The sequence below is a fragment of the Marmota monax genome, unplaced genomic scaffold (assembly GCF_021218885.2).
Source record: "Marmota monax isolate L192 unplaced genomic scaffold, Marmota_monax_Labrador192_F-V1.1 WCK01_AAM20220418_F8-fsc00138, whole genome shotgun sequence".
NCBI lineage: Eukaryota > Metazoa > Chordata > Mammalia > Rodentia > Sciuridae > Marmota > Marmota monax.
In genome coordinates this window covers 1,134,108-1,157,651 of record NW_026692763.1, presented here as the reverse complement: position 1 = coordinate 1,157,651, position 23,544 = coordinate 1,134,108, and the positions used below count along the sequence as shown (strand labels likewise).

The following is a 23,544-nucleotide window of genomic DNA, read 5'->3' as shown; positions in this document are numbered from 1 at the left end:
TTATGTGATAGAGGCTATTATCTCCGTTTTATTTTATAGATAGTGAAACCAGGCATACAGTGGCCTGAAGTGACTTGCCCAGGGCTTCATAGGTATTAACTCAGATTTGTTCTCAGTTTTGTGAACTGACATCCAAAGCCTCTGAGCTCTTTCACTAGGCTTACTTACCTTTACATCCCTTGTATTTAGTAGCTTCTTGATAGATACATTTTTTAAAATTTCTTACATACATGACAATAGTGGAATGCATTACATTCATAATTATCCATTCATAGCACAATTTTTTCAAAACTCTGTATATAAAAAAAGAGGTAGATATATTTAAAAACATATTTATTTTTTAGGTGTAGTTGGACACAATGCCTTTATTTATCTAACCCAGGGCCTTGCATGTGCTAGGAGAGTGCTCTACCACTGAGCTACAATCTCAGCCCCTAGACACATATTTTTTCTAATATTTTATCACAAAGATCTGCAAACATTTAGAAAAGTTAAAAGAATTTTACAGTCAACACCTCCCTACCTCATAAATTCAACAATTGGCATTTTCCCATCCTTGCTTACCATATTTTTATCCCTTGATTGATCTACCAAGCTGTCTTAAATTTTTGACATATCTCAAAGTAAATTGCAGCCATTGGTATACCCTACTCCACATCTTTTAGCCTATGTATCATTAACTGGAGTTCAATATTTGTTTACATTTTTTTCTTTTGAGTAAATACTTATGTTCAATAAAATGCACAAATCTAACATACACTATTTGATGACAGTTGACAAATATATAGATCTGTCATCTCAAGTCCCTACGCACATTCAGGACATGAACATCACTCTAGGAGTTCCCTCATGCCCTTTTTCATACATTCTCCCATTCCCCCAACCCCAGGATAATCATTGCTTTGATTTTTTTTAACTATAAGTTAATTTTGCCTGTATTAGAGCTTTATATAAATAGAATCATACCAATATGCATTGTCAACAGCTTCTTCCCCACTTGCTTCAGATAATGTTTTTGAGATTTGTCCCTGTTATTGTGCTTATCAGCAGTTGTTTCCTTTTTGTTGCTAAGTAGCATTCCATTTTGCGTCAACATGTAAATTATTTATCCATTTTTGTGGATAGACAGGTAGATGCATGTTTGAATTGAACAGTCCTTGCCTTCAAGATGCTCACAGTTTCAAAGTGATAAAGCAGCTGAGTTGACAGATTGTATTTTGTTTTGGAAATAGAAGGGTCAAGATAATTTTGGCAGATACCTGAATTTACATACTTACCTTTCCTCCACTTAAAGTTAGGAAAGGCTGGGGCTGGGGTAGTGGCTCAGTGGTAGAGTGCTTGCCTAGCATGCATGAGGCACTGGGTTCCATCCTCAACAACGCATAAATAAATAAAATAAAGGTATTGTGCCCATCTACAACTTAAAAAAAAAAGTTAGGAAAAGCTTTCTGGAGTGAACTATTAAGTTTCCTTCACCTGCGTGAAGTGAGAAGGTGGGAGAGGAAGAAGAGGTGGATAGAAAATGTAGTCTGGAATGGGGATCGGGTAGATGTTGGTTTCAGAGCTGCTGAAGGCCTTGGGCCCATGGACAGATGATGTTGACAAATTCAAGATCTACAAGAAGATGGTGGAGCCCAGCTCTCTAGTGAAATGAGGGCTGAGGAGCATGGGTACAGCAAATCTGATCTTGGAAGAGAAACCTGCAGGCAGTCAGATAGCTCCAGATGTGTGGCTCAGGAAAAAACAGTCCATACCCAAGCCTGGCAAAAAGGGGAATGGCACTGGGGAAGAGGTGCCTTTGTGAGCTGTGCAGGTAACAATGGCTGGATAGGGATGGTGAGTAAGGTCTGACATGTTTCAATCTCTGAAGCCCTGAGGGTTAGGATGACAGGGGTGACTTTGACAGAAAGTTAATAACTAACCTATGTCCACAAGGGACTTGGATAGTTGGAATTTTAGAGCTGGAAGAGGCCTAGATCATCTAGTTCAACCTTGAGCAAAGTGACAAGCCCAAGGTCCCCCCAACTGTGATTTCTTGGCAGATTCAGGCCTAGATATCAGATCTCCTCAAATTTCCAGCCAGCACCATTCCCTATCCTGCTGCTATGACTGACGCTCTGTTTTTCCTGCCTGCTGCAATGACATGAGGGGCAAGTTTTTGCTGAGACAGGAATTTACATGAACTTTCTTCTAAGGGACTTTTCTAGCTCAAAGACTCTAGAATTCTGGGGGCTGTTTTCCATTGAGAGTGCCCAGCTACCTAACCTCCAGCCAAGAGCCAGAATTAGGTAAGGTTTGTAGAGTATCAGTGGATTGTTGGGATAGAGTACTATAGGCAGGTAGGTTCTTTGTGATTGGGCTAAGGCTAAAATACTCTTGTTAGTCCCCAAGGATTTTTTTTTTCTTCCTTCATATCCCCCACAGGTACCCCTGGAGCCATCTTCTAGACCAGTCAAGATGGTGTGGGTAGAGACCTGCCAAAGATCCCTTGTCTTGGTATATGATAGGTCTATGCTACATTTCTATCAACATTCAGAAGAGAGACTCCTCCGTCAAAAGTAGAGCCCTGAAGGGGTTAGTGTTTGGGCTCAGCAGTAGTGCACTTGCCTGCCGTATATGAGGCACTGGGTTTGATTCTCAGCATATAAATTTGATTCTTAGTATATAAATAAATAAAATAAAGGTCTATCAACAACTTTAAAAATATTAAAAAAAAAAAAAGTAAATCCCTGAAGAAAGGATGCTGGTTGTCAGGCACTCCCTGGCTCCCACCAAGTCCAGACCCAGCTGGTCAATACTGCTCCTGGCTATATGCCTTTTGGACTTTAGATTTCCTGTCTTCCAAATCCCAGTGTTCACCAAACATTTAGAACTAACAAGTCCAGAGGGAACTTTGTTTTACTAAGTTGAAACTGAGGTCAGAGAGAGAGAGAAGAGGCTCTTGCTATGCCCACAAGGAGCTAGTGACCTGGTCAGATTTCCTACCTCTTTTGACATGCTCTACAGCTAAAGATTTCTCCAGAATTGCACTGTCAAATCTAAGAGCTGCAAGCCCAAGGAAGTTGTTGAATACTTGAAATGTGGTTCGTCTGAATTGAAATATGCTTTAAGTATAAAATACACAGTGAGTTTCAAAGACTTAATATGGAAAATAGAATTTAAAAAGCTGTCAATATTTTATATAACTTACATGTTGAGATGTCACTATTTTGGATATATTGTATTAAACAGAATATATTATTAAAGTTAATTTAACTTTTTTTTTAGTATACATAACTGGCCTATGTTACCCAGACTGGCCTTGAACTCACAATCTTCCTGCTTCAGCCTCCCAAGTAGCTAGAATTATAGTCATGTACCACCATGTCTGGATTTACCTGTTTATTTTTATCTTTTTAATGTGGCTACTAGGAGATTTTAAAATTATATATATTACTTGAATTGTCTTGTGGACAGCGTTGCTCTAGACTGAAGATGTGTTGGTCTGCTAGGAACCACAGGGGTCAGGGTGTTGTGCAGAGAGGTAACAATTAGCCAGTGCTAACTGGGGGCCTTAGGAGTTTCTGGAGGGAAGACCCTCTTAGTGGAATGGGTATCCTGGAGGCCCAGCTTGGTTGTGGGGATGGCTACGCAGAGAGAAAATACCTGTCCAGGGCCCGGTAAGAGGCCATTGCTGGAAGGGTAAGTTCATAGATCCTCTGTCTGGAACTCAGAGGGGGAAGCTTTCATGGAGAGAGAAAAAATTACAGTTAATTTCTACTTAGATGACATGGCCTATTTCTACTTCTTGTTCCTTGCTGAACAAGAAAGGCTCTCTCAATTCTACCCCCACCAGGTTTTTCTCAGTTCTGCCCCCAAAGAGGTGCACGTGAGAGTGAGGGTAGGTTGATGCCTTCAGTATACACATCCTGGAGCTGGGGTTTTCTCTCAGGCGGCCACAACTTTCTTCCTGAAGCTATATTTAGGTGTTGGTCTAGGGAAAAGGATGTAAGTTTTTCAGGATCCTGTTTATCCAGCAGACCCCACACCACCCCCACCCCGCAGCTGTCTGTCCTCTGTTTGGTCTGGAACTTCCCCTTCCTTCCCTCCCTGCTTCACTTTGGGCATCCAGGTCATAGAAAGGATGTATTGGCCCCTGAAACTCAGCATTGCCACTTATTAACTGGGTGGCATCTAACATATCCTTAACTTTCTAAGCTCCATTTTTCTCATTCGTAAAGTGGAGATAATCGCACATAACTTGCAGAAATGTTATGAGAGTCAAGAGAAAGTCATTACATAAAGGTTGGATCCCAAGATCTTCTGGGTGTCAGTGGCTAAGTCTGCTGCTGTAGGGGACATAGGAAGGAGCCTGGTAGCATGTGATGTCTGTTGCTCTGGTAGACATGGCTGAAGGAGGTGATGGCAAAGAGCCCCTTTCCTTTGCCTTTTTTGCTTGAATCTTCAATCAGATTAAAGATGGCTTGACGTTTACTCTTGCTCGCAGGTCAGGTCTTTCCAGGTATACCTAAGCCTTGGTCTAAATAATTAAATCACATGTTAAAATATTGTATAAAGCAAAGTACCTGATACATCATTAGCACTCAGTGAGGGGTAGTTGGTCATATCTGGACCGGAGATGCAGGAAGAGACTGCTGGAATAATCTTTTTTCCCTTTGTGTTTCTGTTTACAGCAGCAAGGTGGGGGTCCAAAGGTCCTGTGCTAAGCACCCATAATCCTCTAGGGGTGCCACCCAAAAAAACAAAACCCCACCATGTTTAACTTAATGAAAAAAGATAAGGACAAAGATGGCGGGCGGAAGGAGAAGAAGGAGAAAAAGGAGAAGAAAGAGCGGATGTCAGCAGCAGAGCTGCGGAGCCTGGAGGAGATGAGTCTCCGTCGTGGATTCTTCAACCTGAACCGCTCCTCCAAGCGTGAATCCAAGACACGCCTGGAAATCTCCAACCCCATCCCCATCAAGGTAGCCAGTGGGTCTGACCTGCACCTGACTGACATTGACTCTGACAGCAACCGGGGCAGCATTATCCTAGACTCAGGCCACTTAAGCACAGCCAGCTCCAGCGATGACCTCAAGGGTGAGGAAGGCAGCTTCAGGGGCTCTGTGCTGCAGCGGGCAGCCAAGTTCGGCTCACTAGCCAAGCAGAACTCACAGATGATTGTCAAGCGCTTCTCTTTCTCCCAGCGAAGTCGGGATGAAAGCGCCTCAGAAACCTCAACCCCCTCAGAGCACTCTGCAGCCCCATCACCACAGGTGGAGATAAGGACACTAGAGGGACAACTGTTGCAGCATTCTGGCCCAGGCATCCCTCGAGCAGGACACCGTTCTCGAGTCCCTGAGCTGGTGACTAAAAGGTTCCCAGCTGACCTGAGACTCCCCCCAGTGGTGCCTCCACCACCCCCTGCCCCCAGGGAACTGGAACTGCAACGAAGGCCCACCGGAGACTTTGGTTTCTCCCTGAGGCGTACAACCATGCTGGATCGTGGCCCTGAGGGCCAGGCCTATCGCCGGGTGGTTCACTTTGCTGAACCTGGTGCTGGTACCAAGGACCTGGCTCTTGGGTTGGTGCCAGGAGACCGACTGGTGGAGATTAATGGGCACAATGTGGAGAACAAGTCCAGAGATGAGATTGTGGAGATGATCCGACAGTCTGGGGACAGTGTGCGGCTTAAGGTTCAGCCCATCCCAGAGCTCAGCGAGTTGAGCCGGAGCTGGTTGCGGAGTGGCGACGGACACCGCAGGGAGCCAGCCGATGTGAGTTCTTCCCTGAGTACCAGGGGTGAGCAGGGATCTGGGATGTGGGCATTTCATGCAGTTGTACTTAGGCGGATAACTGAGAATGCCCAAGAGCTGTGGTCAGACCCTAGACAGCATAGAAGTTGGAGGATTGTATCATTCCTTAGGCCTGTAGGGAGAAGTAACATCAGGAGAGGGTGTCCCATGCCAGATGCTTACTACAGGATTCATACCTTTGTCTTCGTCAAGCAGCTAAGTACAACTCCTCAAAGGTTCATTGTGATAGAGTTTTCAATAGTTTCTCCAGGCCTCATGGTTTGATGTTTTCCTCTAGCGTTCTGTTGGATTGACTTGATTGAATTCAGCATAATGCCTTTCTCAAGGGTGTCAGGCAAGAACAGGTTCTGCCTAAACTTTAGCTGTATCCCTGGAGCCCTCAGGAGAGGTTTTTATTGGTTGGTAAAATTGCCATGTCAGTGTTCAGTTTCGTGATATGAAGACAGGTTACAGTTTTGGTCACCTTATGTTCTGAGCCCTAAATTGGGACATGTAGGCTAACATGTGCTACTTTCAGATAGGAGGGACAATATGGACACTAAAAGATAGGAATTCCATGTTTATTTAGATTTTGAAGATAACAGAAAAATGACAAATGATTTCAAATTAGGGCTGAACATTTGGGGTGAAGAGCTGTGTGTACAGAGGAAGTCAGCTGGGAACCTTTTAGTGACCAGCCCTGGGGAAGATGACCTTCTCCAGGGCCTCTTCGTGCTCCTGAGTAGGCAAGGCATTAAATACCAAGTGAGATCTCAGAGTAGCAGGACAAGATCATGGAGGCCCTTGTAAACCATGGTTGGAGTTAGATTTTATCCCACTGAAGTGGGACCATCGAAGAATTTGAAATAGAGGAGTGATTGGGTGTGATTTATAAAGGCTGCAAGAATTTTAGGGGCTGGGGATGTGGCTCAAGCAGTAGTGCGCTCTCCTGGCATGCAAGGCGCTGGGTTTGATCCTCAGCACCACATAAAAAAAAGTAAAATAAAGATGTTGTGTCCACCGAAAACTGAAAAATAAATATTAAAAAAAGAAGAAGAATTTTTATTACTCTCCCAGAAGAATAAAAAGGATGACTCTGGAAAATCAACAGAAATCAAACCTCCAGAGATAATGTATCCTGACTATCCCTGAGATCCCTAACTCTGATCCTGCCCACGCAAAACTACAGAGGAAGGCATGAGAGCAGAGATTTAGATCAGATGAATGGGCAGGTCTCGATGGGGAACTAAAACCTTTAACCCCAGTGGTCTTTTGATGGGCCTGGGGGAGGGGTGACATAGTTTGGAATATCCTGCCTAGAGATAGGCATATCCTTCCCTCCCTGTTGTGGGTTTTAGGACTGTCCAGATCTGGGCCTTGCAGCCTGACCAGTGCACAGCTGGCTGGGACCTTTCAGCACTAAGTGGCCAGCCAGATGTGTCAAAGTCAAAAAGAAGAGGAAGTGCTAAGGAAGCAGGCAGAGTCCAGCTCCAAGCTTTCTCCCAGGGAGAGGAAATGGACATTCAGAATGGCTGTTCAACCTGACAGTATATTGGGCCCAGAGTGGCAGGGTCATACTCTGGCAGGACACACTGAACTTGGGTTCAAGGTCTTCCTTTACCCTGGGGCTAGTTGGTTTTGGGTAGCTTTGTGGTCAGGGTGAGTAGTGAGTGAGAAGGAGCTTGTGTAGAATCCAGGGGAAGGCCTGACTCATTCATTCTGAAAGCACACATTGAGCACTTGCTGCATGTTAGCTGGCAAGTTAGACTGAACTCAGGGAACTAAGATTTCGAGGAGGAAGACAAGGGCCTTCCCTTGTCTTCCCCTTGGAAGTCTTAGTTCCCTGAGTTCTTTATTTTTAAAACCAAAGGTTGTAATGCATTGCTATGTCTCTACTTTCTCCCAGGCTAAGATTGCTTTTAACAGATGGAATTTTCTTCTTAAAGCATAAATCCCCCTGGGTGTTGTTTCTAGCTCCCTGCTGAACCACAGCAAGGCCTCTGTGGGGCTCCAGGTTTGACATCCCAGATGCCATTTAGTTCTCTCTCTGTAGCCCATGGATCATCCTGGCATCTCACATTTCCTAGCCACTCTTCCTTTCCGACTAGCTGCTGCTGTCCCATCCCTGGGGAGGTGGATGGTTTAGCTTTGGAGGCGCCGGTGGAATCCATGTTACAGCTGGTATCCCTGAAACACTGGCTTGCTCTCACCCCAAGGGGCAAGCCCAGCTGTTACCCAGAGGACTTCTTCCCTAGGCCTCAGCTTGGCAGATCTGGCAGCAGACACAGTAGAAAACTCCATCCCATGTGTCTTCCTGGAGCTATCTGGCAGTACAAGGCACACAGGACTGAAAAAAGCCCTTTCCCCACCTGGGTGTTGGTGAGGACTTGAGCCACAAGCAGACAGAAGCAGAGCCTCAGCATTTCTAGCTTTCTGCGATAGACTTCATGAGCTGGAACGGAATAGGGGTAGGGATGGCAGCTCTCCTATGGCCCTCAGCCTCTATCTCTTTCTCTTCCTCCCACTCCGATTCCTGCTACTTTTCTTGGCATCAGTTCTAATTTCAGTTCTGCACCAAGAAAAGAATTTTCTCAGGGCTGGAGCTGTAGCTCAGTGGTAGAATACTTGCCTAGCATGTGTGAGGCACTGGGTTTGATCCTCAGCACCACATAAAAATTAAATAAATAAAAGTGTTGTGTCCATCTAAAATCTAAAAAAAGAAAAATTAAAAAAGAAAGAAAGAAAGAAAGAAAAGAGCCTTCTCACTTCCAGGCTCCTGGTCAGGGTACCCTGATGATGGGAGCCCCACAGGGATAACTTCTGGTGGCCACCCTGCCCATCAGGCAGTTCATCAACTGTGTCCACATGTCGTCTATCTCCAGAGAGCTCCAAGGGAGCTGACCAACTATCTGTTCTCTCTGACACACAGAGCGCGGCCAGGGCTCCACGGCTCCTCTCTGTAGCCTATTCCAAAGGCCCCAGGGAGACACACCCCTTCAGGTTTCCCTCTCACCCTGGAGTGTGCAGAATGCTTGGTTCACACTTTCTTCATGTGTTCCTGTAGCCACTCGATGAGGTTCCGTGGGGAGTAGGGGTAAGCCACAGTGATAGGATAGATTCGGGGCCTGACAAATTCTGAGAGAAGCAGTTCTTTCTTCTGCCATCTCTCCTTCCATCTACCTACCCACAAGAGGCTTCACGTACAGTGTTGGGAATGGTCAGCAAAAGCTGCCATCTGCATAGGAGTTGAGTGATAGGAGTCAGGAGGAAGTGGAAGACTGTGATAGACCCATGCCAAGGCCTCAAAGTTGGAGAAAGAAGGACATGTTTGGGGAGCAAGGCATATTTTGGGAAGGACAGTGAATGCTGACAGAAGCAGCAGGAGAGAGAAGCAGAGGCTACCTAGGTCCCTGTGAATTTTGCTGAGGAGTGTGAACTTTAACCCAGGGGCCTCAAAACCATTCCAATCAGTAGGGAGTGACAGGAAAAGAGTTTAGAAAATCTCTCTGCCAGCTTCTGGAGAATGCTTGAGGACATAGCAGGGGTCACCATGGGGAGGGCTAGTTGGGAGGCCTTTGAAATAATCCTTGGAGAGCAGATGGAGGCCTCGACATGGGAAGAAGTGGCAGGAATGAACAGAAGTATTTGACTCTGTGAACCAAGGCAGGCACTTAGTCTTGGTGAGTGACTGAGTGATAAGGGGTCAAGTCTACTGCTAGCTTGGTGCAGACATGCTCCTTCTTTCCTTGATTCCTCAGAGAAAGTTTCTGTGGGGGCATCTATGTTTGCTAATTGCCAAGTGTTCCCTGAGTCTGGTGAGGTCAGGGGAGGTGTTGGTAAAGATAAGGATCATAAAACCCAATCAGATCAAAAGTACTTCCTCCAGTTAGTTCCATGAGTCTGGATGGGAAAGTTAAGTCCTACAGTCTGGGCTGGGGACTAGGGACTGGGAGAGAAGGAGGCTGGCCCCTTTGGTTTATAAAGTGGGCCTTTACAATGTCCTATGCTTATTCTCATTGGACCCATCCTAGGGGACAAGCAAATTGTCAGGGAGTGTAGGATGTTTTTTCTGGAAACATCAGAAAAGACTGTCTACCTAAACCCTGGTCCATGTGGTTGTCCCTTCCATAAAGAGCCAGAGGAGCCAGCCTGCATGGGCATCCTCCCCAGAAAGCAGTGTCTTTCTGGTTTTGAGAATGGGAGGAGTCAGGGGGTTTTAAAGAAGACCATGACTTCCTCCCAGACAAGCTAAGTTTCTGAAATCTCTGATGTGATTGCTTCTTCTCATGGAGCATGGGGTTTGTAGTCAAGGACTCAGGTTCTTTAAAGCTCTTGTCCACCTAAACTACCTCCACCCTCAGGAGAGGTTGGGAGTAAGCAGACTTCAGTGGAAAGAACATGGGCTTTGGGGCCCAGAAGACCTGCTTTGTGTTTTACCCAAGTTAACTTTTCTGAGCCTCCACATACTCATTTCCTCAATAAACAGTTAATGAAGTCTGCTTATGGACCAGGCACTGTGCTGGGCACTGGGGGATTAAATGAACAGAATGTGATCTTATCCTTGAGGAAGCACAGGACTAAGTAAGACCTGCAACCAGGCACATAGATGCTATTAGAGAAATCTGTGCAAGTGCACAGTGGGACAGGAAGTTGGAAGTAGCAGTTCTGCCCTGGGGGAAATGGTGGCAATTAGGGGAGGCCTCCTAGAGGAGGTGACTCGTGATCCTTATAAAATGGACATATTTTTTTTCTCCTAGAGTTTGAGAAGGTTAAATTGGAGAAGGATGCACACTCATGTCCTATTTCTGAGGATAGAATTGAGGCTAACAGGAAAGACTTCTGTGTATCATATTTTGTGTGCTTTACTTAAGATAAGTATGTTTATGTAGTAGGTGAGATCACTATGTGAGACTGTGGCAGGTGGTATCTTAGAAAGAGCAGGACTCTTTCCCCTGCCCAGCCATCCAAGGAAGTTAATTTTGGGCTTCCTGATACTCTCCTGTCATTGTCCAAAGAGGACCTGTTGCTTTTGTCTTAACTTTCTCTTTTAGCTCTATCCTTTAAGATAGTCAACTGAAGGAAGAGAGGGAATGCTGGGTGTTCCCTTTCCTTTTCTAGCTTTCTGGAGCCCAGCAGGCTTGGTCATGGGTGGCCCTGTAGGAAGGAGATTGGCCCTGTAGGGTTGCCTGAATCTGAGAGAAGTTTAGGAAAGCCTCCCTGCTGGCTGTTGTGGAAGCCTGCGCCCCTGGGTGAAAATGGTATGAACCACATCTGCCTTGTCCCCAGGGTTCCTGGGTGCTGTCAGTGGGAATTGCAGGATTCAAAGGACAGGCTGGAAAATGTACTGCTTCCAGTTCTGCCAAGCTGACTTCTGCGCACCAAGCTTTCCTAGAGGCTTCTGGTGGTGGCAGAGCTGCTGGGTACTGCCCAGGCTGTGTTCTAGAATGCTTCTGTTCCTAATTTTACTTCAAATGATCTTTAGAGGGCTTTTTTTGTTTTGTTTTGTTTTTGTTTTAAACAGGAAATTTTTATTTCATTTTGTGCCAAAGCTTCAGGCACCTCTGGCATCAGAGAGTCTTGCAATGTGAGAGTTATGGCTTGGGGGCTCAGTGTGGAACCCAAACTAAGTCCTCATGGTAATGTGGAGCCGGTGGGAAGGTGTCAAGGGGGCAAGAAGTGGTGGGTGGAAGGTCTCTGGGACCATTTTGGGGGTTATCTATCCAGGATTAGTGGAACACGTGGGACCAGCAGGGTAAAGCAGTGGGCTAGGTCATTTCTGTTCTTCCAGGTCACCTTTTTCTGTCCTTGAAGGCACTATTCTGCCTTCTTTCCATTGAGATGGTAGACAAATAGCAGTCCCAGAGTGTCCTGGCCACATAGCCTGTGGGTGGTGGGCACAGTGCCCAGGCCACATTGAACTGGGTGTGGGTACATGTCCTGGTCAGTGGATATTTTTGCAGGCTCAGCTAGGAGCCCTGGCAAGGGGTCAGGGTCTTAAAGGTAGCTTTCTTTGGCTCCCTCCAGCCCTGGCCAGAATCCCCTCCAGCCTGCCCGATATCTCCCAGCTACCCTGCCCTCTGCCCTCTGCTTCCTTCTAATCTCTCTTATTTACATTGAAATGGTTCTGGAAAATACCAGATAGGCAAACACCCTGACTGGGGGTGGCTGAGGAGTGGGGTGAAGGGGAGTGTGTGGCGGGTGGGAACACAAGTATTTTAAAAATGCTGCAAATCTCTACAGCGTTTCCCAGAAACCACAAGCACGCGTTCTGCCTGCCAGCAGGGTTCCCGCCACCCGACTGCACTGAGCTGCTAGACTGTCCTCACTTTGGCCCAGGGTGGAAGGCAGCATCTGGGGTGGCAATGGGGTCCCATAACCCAGATGGGGTGGGGGCTCTCCTGCTGCCCAGGCAGGCTGCTTGGTGCCTGCGTTGTCAGTCTGGGCAGCGGTATGGATGTGCCCCAGGCATCCGGCTGCACTGTAGACACTGAGTATGCCAGTCAGGCACTGTGAAGGAATGGTGTTTTAACAGCCTCCTGCCCCCTGCTGTGCAGATTTGGGGGGGCAGCCAACTCTAGAGTCCTGCATGGTGTTTGGCAACAGCTTCTGTTCTGTTAAATACAGGGGACAGTGTCAGCAAAGCTTATTTTTTCAGTTGTTGGCTCTGGTTTGGTTGGGAAACTATTTCCTTAGACCTAGGTCACCACTCTGGCTCCCTTAATCTCCTGCCATATGTCCCTCAGAATCAGGGCATGGTGTTCTTCCCTGGCACAGCTCAGCCCCTGCACTTTCCATAGACTCTGGCCAGGGAAGATTGTAGAGGGTTCTCCATGTGGTGCCCAGCACAGCGGGTGCTCCTGGGTGGCATTCAATGGCCTGGTTAAGATTCTACTGAGAAGTACCTTGAGGGAAGAAGGCATGGAAAGTAATGGGAGGTGAGACTCATGGCATGCATTCACTGGGTGTCAGGCACTGTTCTAGATGTTTCACATGTTAACTCATTTAATTTTCCCAATAACCCTTTGCATTAGGTATTATAATAATCTGTTTCACAGTTGAGAAAACTGGACTACCACCAATGATTGTATAATGGGTTAAGGTTAAGCAAGTTGTATAAGGTTGCATAGCTATAAAGTGACTTATTAGGATTTGAACTCAGGCCATTGACTCTTAATTAGTGTGCTAGAGCATACAGGAAAGCATTATGTGGCTAGCCTTACAAATCTCCTATCCAGCACAGACCTGGGCCCTTCTGATACCTGCTGCCTGTGATACTAGAAGCCTCTTCATCTAGTCTTCCTTCTAGAAGGAAGGGGAATCCAGGGATGACTGGCCTCTCTTGCTCTGTGGACAGTGTTCAGAAGAAGACTGTGACTGGTGTTTTCAGTGTCTCTTGAGGGTCAGTCAGAGGAAGTGAACCCAAGTGGAAGCAGGCAGAGTTTAATCTGGTGGGGGCTGAGAAATGAAGGAAAGAATGGCTGAGGGAAACTTCAAGAAGGGATGAGACAGCTGCTTCGACAGGTTTGCTGTTGTCCCCCAGGGGTGAAGGGACACACAGTTGGTTCTCATGCAGCTTCTTTGCTAGATCCTAGATCCAGCAGGCAGGGGGACACTGGCTCCCTCACCTTTTGTTGCCCATACTGGCATGCTAGTACTGATCTCCATAGCATTTGGGGTGGCTGGATCCCCATAGTGTCACTTCTGAACAGGAGCACTGCCTAAGACTGTGCACTGTTGTTCTGTGTGCATTGTGGGAAAAAGGTGGAGGAGCAAGGTTGGCCGAGGGTCTAACAGGTGGTGGGTGTGTAACCCAGAGTTCTCATCAGCTTCCATGGTGGATACCTGACACTCCTCTTGTTGATAGTGCCTTTCCCTGCCTACATGCTTACGCATGCACATTGGCCCCAATTTGAATGTCACTTCCTCAAGGAAGCCTTCCCGGATCCTCTCAGACCTTATGAGTTCCTCATCCTGGCAGCACCCATCCTTCTCCTTCATAGCACCTATCAAGTTCTGATTGATTAGTTATCTAATGTTAGAACACTTCATGAGAGCAGCAGATATTTGTTGAAGGAAAGATGATTCTCAAACTGTGAACTGGTTGCCCATTCTCTCTGTCTAGTCTTCCTTGTTTACTTCAGTTTTGGTTATTAGAACCCTCTCCTCTGACGGGCCCTGGTGACGGTCTGCAGTACATTACTATGTCCTGCCTCCACCCACTAGCTCTGTCTCTTCTGTGCTTGGGGACTTGGCACAAAGGAGTGCAGGAGAGTGGGTTCCATAAGCATCCAGGAGCAGAGGCCTGGGGAAGGCACCAGCTTGGGTGAGAAGGAGCTTCAGGGTTACATGGGGACCGTAAAGTGTCCCATCCAGGGGACCTGAAGGAATGTGCCTGTCTGGCCACAGGTCTCTGAGGGTTGGAATGTGGCCCTGTAGGGCTCAAGGCTTCCTCTTCCCTCCTGCTGCTTTCCCTGGACTGCCTTCCTGCCGGAATGTCTGCAGACTGGGAATTTTCACGACAAAGATCTTTCCCAGTCAGAGCACAACAAATTCCAGCTGGAGCCTGGGGACAGCTCCCACATGGGTAGGGGCCACCAGAGAGGGTAGGACTGGTGCTAGGGCAGCTGGAACTGCTCTGCTCTGGGGGCCCAGCATAGATTCCATTTCCTACTGGGAGACACAAACATCTCTCTCCCTCTTGGGCTTCTGGCACTAAAGGGCTCAAGAGAAGAAGTGGGAGGACTTGGAGATGAGAGACTTCACCTCTCGGAGCAGAGAAGTGGCTGGCCATTTCCCACAAGGCCTCACTTCCTCCAATCCATTGGTGATTCAGGAAGGGGAGTTGCCTCAGATTCCATCCTCAGGTAGGGCCTGCCTGCCAGACCCAGGTTCTCTGGCCTACAGCATCGACCCAGCCCCTGTAGGAGATGGCACTACTGAATTTGTCACACATGTCTGTCCTCTACTCTGTGGGCCCCACAACATCTCCAGGACCTGGTGCCTCTGTTAGGGACCTTTCTGGCCCCTGTACCCTTTGCCCTCTGATCTCATTTTTGCTGGCTCCTCCCTCTCATTCCCATTTCTTTAAGGAGCTGACTCACTTCCTCCTTCCCTCCCTGTGGCAAGCAGGGCAGGGCACTTCTAGTATGACTAGGAGGTTGCCTCTGGCTTTGGAGCAGGAGGGGGCTGAAGGTGAGGTGGGGAGCCTTGGCTCTGGGCCATAGGGAGATCAATGACCCTGGAGCCTTTGTGCAGTCAGGGCATGTCAGGAAGTCTTGAGGAGCACCTGTTCCATATCACACTGTGGGCTTGGTCTGTGGAGGAGAAAGTCTAAGGTGGTCCCTGTGATTAGGGAGTCTGTACTTTCTCCAGAACTAGACAGCTGTGAAAAGCTAGATCTTGGTGCTGGGTGGCATAGGCTAGAGTCCAAGCAGTGACAGCACTATCAGGCAGCATGAGACCATCATGATTTTCTTGCCACCCAGTTTCATGCCCAGCCCCTTCACATGGAGGGGAGAATATCTGGAGATCTCAGTGGAACCTTTCAGGGCACAATGAAGTAGAAGGATCTGATCTATCTCCTTAATGAGTTCTTCCTGCTGGGGCCCTGTCTCCTGCTCCTCTTCACACTGCCTCCCTCACTTGTGGATTGGTTTGATTATGGAGCTGATTACAGAAGCCCTGGCTTCAGAGTGGTAAAAGGCCTCCTCCATCACTGGGCTGGCATCTTCCACCTCGCCCTCCCCGGAGCTGTCCAGGCTGCAGCAGCCTGTGTGCCTGGCACCAGGCGCTAGGGAATCCAGCCTATGCTGAGCCTGGCACAGCCTTGCCTTCTTCTCAGTAGGCGCCTAGGTTACCTAAAGGACACAGATATGGGGTAAGGTCCCATTCCCACTTATTTGGACATGCACTGAGATCAGTAGAGGCAAGAGGGAAACTGGGCCCATGGCCTGAAAAGCCTTGGGGGAAACGGCTGTGGTTTGACTTCCTGGAATTCAGTGACTAGCAAACATCCCTGTTCTCCTTAGTACTTGGCTTTGCCTGGCAGAACGGTATTGCACAGCAGCTTGAGATTCTGGCCTCAGGATTTCTGGAGAGTGACAGGAGTTTCTTGTTTAGCTGGGTGGATGGGAACAGGCAGGAATGAGGCCTAGGCTTGGAGAAGGTGAAGGGTGTCAACCTGACCACCTCACCCAAAATGCCCTCACCTTCCCTTGTGGGAGGTGAACCACCCTGTACAGGCACATAGATGCCTGCCTGCATTCCTCTTTATTATTTCTTTATGGTTCCTTGCCTCCACCCATCATTTCTTGGCTTTGACCTGAGGAAGAGAATCATAGAACTGGGATCTGTGACAGGACATCCAGCTCAGGAATGGCCTGAGTGCCATGCACATACCCCCTACAGAATCTAGAACTGTTTTTTTCTTCTCTCTTTCCCCTCCTTCTGCCACCAGTCTTTAGTCCTTCTAAGCTGTCTTCACCTTCTCTGTCCAGGGGAAGGCTGGCTTCAAACCTGAGGAAATTATGGCCTTGGCTTCCCCACCCAGCCCCTTTGTCTTTCAACTAGTTTTCAGGCATCTTTTCTGTGCCTCTAAAAGAGCGACCCATCCTATAAAGGCCCCTGTACCCTCATTCCCACCCATTCTCTTCAAAATGCCCAGTCTGCAGCTCTTATTGTTGCTGTAGGAACAGATGCTTGGTAAACAGGAATTGAACGAAAGGGTTTGGTTTTGCTTATAGGAACTGCTTTCAGCTCATTTAGGAAGGAGAAGGAGATAGAAGGCAGCACAGGCAGAAAGGCCCAGAAATCAGAAGCTATGTTTAACTGTGTGTATTGTCAATATATTGTTATGAGTTGGGTGGTGCATGTATTCCAGCTGGACTGCCTGGTCCAAATTCTAACTCTGCTATTTACTAGGTCAGTGACCTTGGGCAAGTTATTTAATTTCTTTGGGCCTCATTTTCCTCGTCTATAAAATGAGAACTATGGTAATTCTTTCCTTCTAAGATTTTTCTAAGGATTAAAGGAATCAATACATACAAAATCACTTATAACAGCCTCATAATAATGCCTCCTGAGTATGTTAGTACCCCTATCCACAGGGGATACATCCCAAGACCCTCGATGGCTGCCTAAAACTGTAGATATTACTGAACTGTGTATCATGTTTTACCTATACATGCATATATATGAAAAAATTTAATTTATGTTAGATAAAGTAAGAGATTAACAGTAATACTGAGTAATTACAACAGTATACTGTAGTAAAAGTTATTTAAAACTGATGAATTATTTATTTTTGGAAACTTCCATTAAATATTTTTGGATTGAAACTGTAGCAAGTGAAACCATAAATAAAGTGGGGGACTATCATGGTCATCATTAATCCATCTCTGATACCTTGGAAAGCATTTGGTGCCTGGTAGCATAGACCATCTGCCCATAGGAATGCCACAGGCCCTGTTCCTATTAATGACTCAGCTGTGAGTCCTTTACTCTTGTCCTCAGGCTGGTGCTTTTGCTCAATGTGTCCTTAGGGTAGAGATAGGGAAACAGGCCCAAGTTTAACTCAGGGTGGCAAATCATCCCAGAGTGGCTTTGCCCTGAGTTTCCAATCTGGTGTTTCGTTTGATGCCAGTTTTTCAAATTATGCTGCTTTTTCTGTGACTTCCCTCAGTCAAATTATTGGCTGATGCCAATACCTTTAGAGTGCCAGGCTTCTTCCTACCTATTTGTTTTCCAGTTGGACCACCCCTCCCTCCCTCCCCCCACCTCTATATTTTTTTGTCATTTCATAGTTTATTCTGTTTCTTCACACCCATCTTGCTCCTGGAAACCTACCAAGGGTTAGGGTTAAGCAAGAACTGAGGTATAGAACAGAAAGACAACCTTGACCTGCCAGTTCCTGGGTCTGTCCTCTGCTCCTTCATCACATATGAATTAATCTGGACTCTCCTGTTGGATTTTCTAGCCACTATGGCAGAATCTCTCAGACTGAGTCCCTGGGATAGAATGTGAGAGTGGTTAGGTCTATTTCTCTTGACTTCTTCTCCCATGCATCCAGGCCTAGTGGAGCTTGCCTGAGCCTCTCTAGCTTGTCACAGGGTTTGGTTTATCCAGCTGGCCAAACAGGGAGGTGTCCAGTTATGGCCTTCATTGCCCATGAAGGAACTCCTAGCATCTTGACCTTGACAAGGTTTCAGAAATCTTATTTGCCCTTGAAAGTTCAGGGTTCTATGGGGACTTCTCTCTTTGGAGCACTAATAGCTGATGAGTCCTGCAGTGGGTGCCAGGGAAACCCTCAGGCCACTACATTCCAGATGTCTTAGCCATGCAAGGTCCAGAGACTGGAAACAAGGAACGATTGTGCAGCACTGAGGGGCTTTCTCCTGAGCCTGGGACACCAGTGGGGTGGGGGCAGGCTTCCATTCAGCCTTGCCTTTTCAGGCCTGTGGCATCTGGCTTCTGCTTTCCAGCTGGGTGTTAATTGTGACTTCAGTCCCCTCCCCCACTTCTTTTTGAAGCCTAAGAAATAAGACATGTGGGACAAGGGTCTAAGCAAATTCTGGGCAGAGATAGTAGAGAACAGCAGGTAGTCAGGGCCACCACCTAAAGGAGGCTTTGTCAAGAATGACCAGGACAAACTAGAAGGGGGAACCTCCAGACCAGACTTGTCCTACTGAACATACCGCAAAGATAGAAATGTTCTGAGGTCTGTGCTGTCCAACTCAGTAGCCATGAGTCACAAGTGGCTATTATGCACTTGAAATATGGCTAATGGGAACAGTCTTTTAAATTTGTTTTTTATTTACTGAGAAGTACCTCATTGTTTTGATTTAACTTCAATTAAACAACCACCCCTGGCTAGTGGCTACCATATTGAACAGTGTGGCTAAAACAGGAAGGTTCATCTCTTTCAGTGTTCCCCTGGAGATGCTGGGCTGGTGGCATTTCCCCTTTCTCTCAGGAAGGAAGGTTTGTCCTCTGGCTATTTCTCCACTTCACCAGCTTTGGAATCCTAATGCCCCAGGGCAAACAGGTCCCTGGCGGTGTGCCACCACAACTGGGGCTTCCTCACCTTGCCAAGCACATCTTCTGCCCAGCCCGGTAACACACAGGTGCTCACATGCCCATGGGTTTGGCAGACTATTTTCATGTGGGGGAGGAGGGCTGGTAGGCAAGGCAGGGGCTTTTGTTTCTTCCTACTTCCTTGGGACTGAGTGGGTACTTTTATTTCAAAGATTTCTAGAAATAGGCCCAAAAAGGGGTTCCAGAAGTGAATGCCCAGATCCTCAAATACTTACTGAATGTTTGGGGGAACTGAGAGACCTCTAAAGGAGCCTGACTTTGAGAATAAGCAGCATAGGTCGCCAGCTCTCACACCCAGGAAGGCCTTTGGGTACCTAATTTAAATCAGTATTGCTGACCCTTGAACTGGTTTTCCTCTATTCTTCTGTGGAAATTGAGAAGAGTTGTCATTTATACAAAAAAGAGAACAATGCTTCATTATGCTCATTCACAAATGTCTGCCAGAGGGGGTGGGATGGAAATATAGTGTATGTGGAGCATTTAGTAGAATAACAAGTGACCCAAGTCTTGATGAGATTTGGGGCAGAGGTGTGAAGGGTTCTGGGAAACCATCCCCAAGGCTGGCCCTTGGCTTTGGGCCTTTAGGGAGCTTGGCAAGACAAAGACAGTTTGGAAATCCCCATTGGCCATGAGGAAATTCCTAGCAGTTGAGTCCCCAGAGAGCAGCATGCCTACTGGAGCTGCCATTCAGGTGGTCCCTACAGAAGCTGGGACCTGACTGCCTGGTCTTGGCAGAGAACAAGCTTAGGGGTCTTCGCATGGGTTCCTTGCCCAAGAGCAAACCTCGGGTGTGCCAAGTCAGGGGCCTGTGGAATGCAGGGTCTGGAGGAGTGCCTGAGGCCTAAGTCTTTGACCACCTCTGGGGCAGCGATCTGCCCATGCCCACTGACCCTCCCAATTCTTTGTCCCGGACCCCTGCCCACAACAGAGATTCAAGGCGTCCCCAGAATTTTCTTACCTGGATTCAGTTATTCATTCATTCATTTTATCCCATAAATAAGCACTTACTGAATGTAGACTACATTTAAGGATTGTTTTAGGCACTGTGGATAGGGTGATGATGAAAATGAATTGGGCGCCGAGCTCATCTCTGCCTTTTCTTGCCGCATCCCTCCGGGGTAAGAGGAGAGGCCATCTTGTCGCAGCATCCCCCACCCCCACCCTGTTTTGAGCTCCCCGGGGACGCCTCCTGTGGGCGGGGCCCGGAGGCCCGCCCGGCGGAGGTGAATTCCCGCGGCCTCGCCGGTGCCAGCAGGGGAACAAGAAGGGAGCTGCCGCCCTCTGCCGGGTTCCAGCAGCGCTGCAGGGCGGTGCAGCCTAGGCTCTCGGCGCATGCGCTGAGCTTGGCTCCGCCTATGCGCCGACGGACGGGCGCGGGGGGCGGGGGGAAGCGCGGGCTGGGGCTGGGGCTGGGGCTGGGGCTGGGGCTGGGGCTGGGGCTGGGGCTGGGGCTGGGGCTGGGGCTGGGGCTGGGGCTGGGGCTGGGGCTGGGGCTGGGGCTGGGGCTGGGGCTGGGGCTTAGGTCTTGGGTTGACTCGGAGAGTACCCCTCCTGGCCCCGCCGCTCCGTTGAAGGAGCCGACTGGGCCAGTAGGCACTCCAGGTTTCTTCTCAACACCTCCCCTCCATCCCCTTTAAGTCTTCCTTAGTCTTCTTCAAGGGGATTTGCTTTCTTCCACTTCGTGATTAACTGGTCATGTTGCCTAGCTGATTTTCTTTTTCTTTTTTTAATTTCGGCCCTTCAGAGGGATGCCAATCTCTGTCTACATCCTCATCCCCGCCCGTCCCACCCCCACAGAGGAATTAGGATAATTTCTCCCGAGAAAGGGAAGTCTCTCCTGAACTGGCATTTAAGGAACTGCCCTCTAGTACTATGCTGAGGAACTTCTGAAGTGGCCATCTGAGGGGGTGCACCTGTCACCATGGCAGCTGGTACCCTCCTACCCAGGAAGCATAAGTGCTGTAGGCGACCCTTCTCAGGCCTGAGGGCTGAGTGCTTGAAAAGACTGCCTGCAGCTTCTGTAAATAAAGAGTTCCATTAGTGACTTTTTTTTTTTTAATGTTTTGTTAGTTGTCGATGGACTTTGTTTTATTTTTTATATAAGGTGCTGAGAATTGAACCCAGTGTCTCACACATGCTAGGCAAGTGCTCTATCACTGAGCCACAACCCCAACCCCCCATTAGTGACATTTTATACATGACACATTAGTAATACAAGTATTTGCAATTGGTATCCATTATGGGGACAGTGTTGGTAGAATTTTTTTTAAGGAGTTTTGATTTATAGGGGAATTAGAGAATAAATGGAAAATTTTTTTTTGTTGTTGTTAAGATATTAAATAGAACTTTGGTCTCAGTGTTTTCCAAACTCTTTCCTGCTAAGCCAGCCTCCATCTAACATCCCTATTTTGCATAGTGGTGCCACATTGTCCTATCAGACTCCCAACTTTGAAATCTTGGTGTCTTTGAATATATATATATATATATATATATATATATATATATACACACACACACACACACACACACACACACACTTGTAGAGGAACACAATACCTTTATTTTATTTATTTATTTTTTATGGTGCTGAGGATCAAACCCAGTGCCTCATATGTGCTAGGCAAGTGCTCTACTGCTGAGCTACAACTCCAGCCCCCTCTTCCCATCCTCTTGTGCCCATTTCCCCTCCTCCCCCAGTGGCCACCTCATCTAGAAGATCGTTTCTCTTGCATGAACCCCTCTTTGCCATCGCCTGCCAGAACCCTAGACAGACCCTCTTATCCTTCATCTGGCTATTACCTTGCTTTTCTCATGGTCCTTCAGCTTCTAGCCTCCTTTCTTTCCCTCCACCCTTCTGTTAGATCAGCATTCCTAAAGCACAGGTTCAGTCATGCCCCCTCAGTCTCCAGAAATCTACCATGACTCCATTGTTTACAGGCAGGGAATAGCATGGAAGGGGCAGGTTTTCAGTGTCTGAATGACTTGAATCCAAATCCTGGCCCTACCAATCACTATCTGTGTGATCATAAGCAATTATGTAACCTCTGTAAACTGCAATTTCTTTGTCCACAATTTTCCTTTTAATAATTATCTCTCTAGGTTTTGTCAGGAAAAATAAGCAACACTGTGTCTATCTTCTGGCCAGTGTGCTCAGCATGTGCCTTTTTTTTTTTTTTATTTCCCCCCCTTAGACTGCTTACCTTGCTTTTGTCTTGGATACACCTGTTTCAGTTGCAGGTTTGACAGCCCAGCTCAACTGGCTTAAAAAGATATGGGCTCAAGTGTCTGAAAAGTCCAGAGGTAGAACTGGCTACAGGCTCAGCCTTATCGGGAAACTTAAACATCATGACCAGGACCCAGGTCTATTTTCTCTCTTTTAGCTCATCTAGGCTGAATTAGTCTTCAGACAAGTAATGGCAAGATAACTCGGCCCTAGGTTCAAGTCTTGTAGGAAAAGAAGTGTGATTCAGTAGTCCAAAAGTTTTATTATAGGTCATTGATACTGATCGGTTCACTCATGAACCAACCCTGTAGTCTGGGAATATGATTCTCTTACTGGCCAGGCCCAAATCATATGTTGGGGTAAGTCCTCAGAGGAAAACTGGGGTGCTGTTATCAGAGGATGGACAAATGTATAGCAGGCTGCAGAAAGAACTGCAGGAACAACAGCACTTGGCTCCTTGATGGGCCCTGCCTACCTTCCCAGCTTTGTCTCGTGTGTTTTCCTTTATGTGTCCTACACATTATCCAGGCCCCCATTGGAGCATTAAGCATGTTCTCTGTATTCTAACTATTGAAGTACATATGCTATCTCCTCTGGAACCAAGTCTGTTTCATCTCATTTTACTCACTTTTGTATCCAGAGTCATCTCTGAGCAGGGCCCAGAACTAGGTGGGTGCAGGGGTTATAATGACACATACAACCTCTGTCTCAGGAAGCTCACAGTGTAGTTGTGGGGAGACTAAAGAGCAAGCATTGTGCTTCCCCACAGTGTTCACCTCAGGGTACTACAGCCATTGCTAGTTGAGTTAGTGAATGCTTCCTCTACCCTCACAGTCTCCTGTCTGGCCTGCCCTCGCTCTGCTTAGCCTTTCTGCATGCCAATGACTTTTCACTCAACCATACTGCAAGTGGGGGAGAGCAGAGTAATTGAAGTTGTTACAGTAATTGTAGTTGTCACCCTGTAAAGGTATCCCCTTCTCCCCATTCTGTTCCACCTGCCTCATTATGTGTGCACCTTTCAGATCAGCTGGGTGAATCCAGAGGATTTTTGTTAAATACCTACTGTGTGCTTAGTGCTGGGGAATGGGATAGCATAGAAAGAAAATAGAAAATGGTTCTTGTAGGGAGGAATTGATTACAACTCAGAGCATTGGTTTATGCTCTGTAGTCCTGGCATATGCATAATAAACTTCAATAGATTCAACTATATATTTGCTTAAGAAGCTATATTATTGTAGCCAAAAATTGTAAAAATAGTTATTTTGTATATTTTCATTATAAATGTTATACATGACTATACATTATGCTTTCATGCAGATACGTATTATATAAAAAGCATAGAGGGCTGGCACTGTGGCTCAGTGGTAGAGCGCTTGCCTAGCATGTATGAGGCACTGGGTTCAATTCTCAGCACCACATTTAAATAAATGAATAAAATAAAGGTCTATCAACATCTTA

At 47.1% G+C, this 23,544-nt stretch overlaps 1 protein-coding gene across 13 annotated transcripts in view; it reads left to right on the top strand.

Annotated features, from left to right (window-relative positions):
• The window catches only part of Myo18a (myosin XVIIIA), a 98,129-nt gene that overhangs the window by 5,993 nt on the left and 68,592 nt on the right, over nucleotides 1-23,544 (top strand). For all 13 annotated transcript variants that reach the window (XM_058580056.1, XM_058580054.1, XM_058580055.1 and 10 more), the window contains one exon: nucleotides 4,674-5,753. In XM_058580056.1, the coding sequence (XP_058436039.1) occupies nucleotides 4,755-5,753 (999 nt within the window). In that variant the 5' untranslated portion in view covers nucleotides 4,674-4,754. The remainder of the gene's footprint in view (nucleotides 1-4,673; nucleotides 5,754-23,544) is intronic.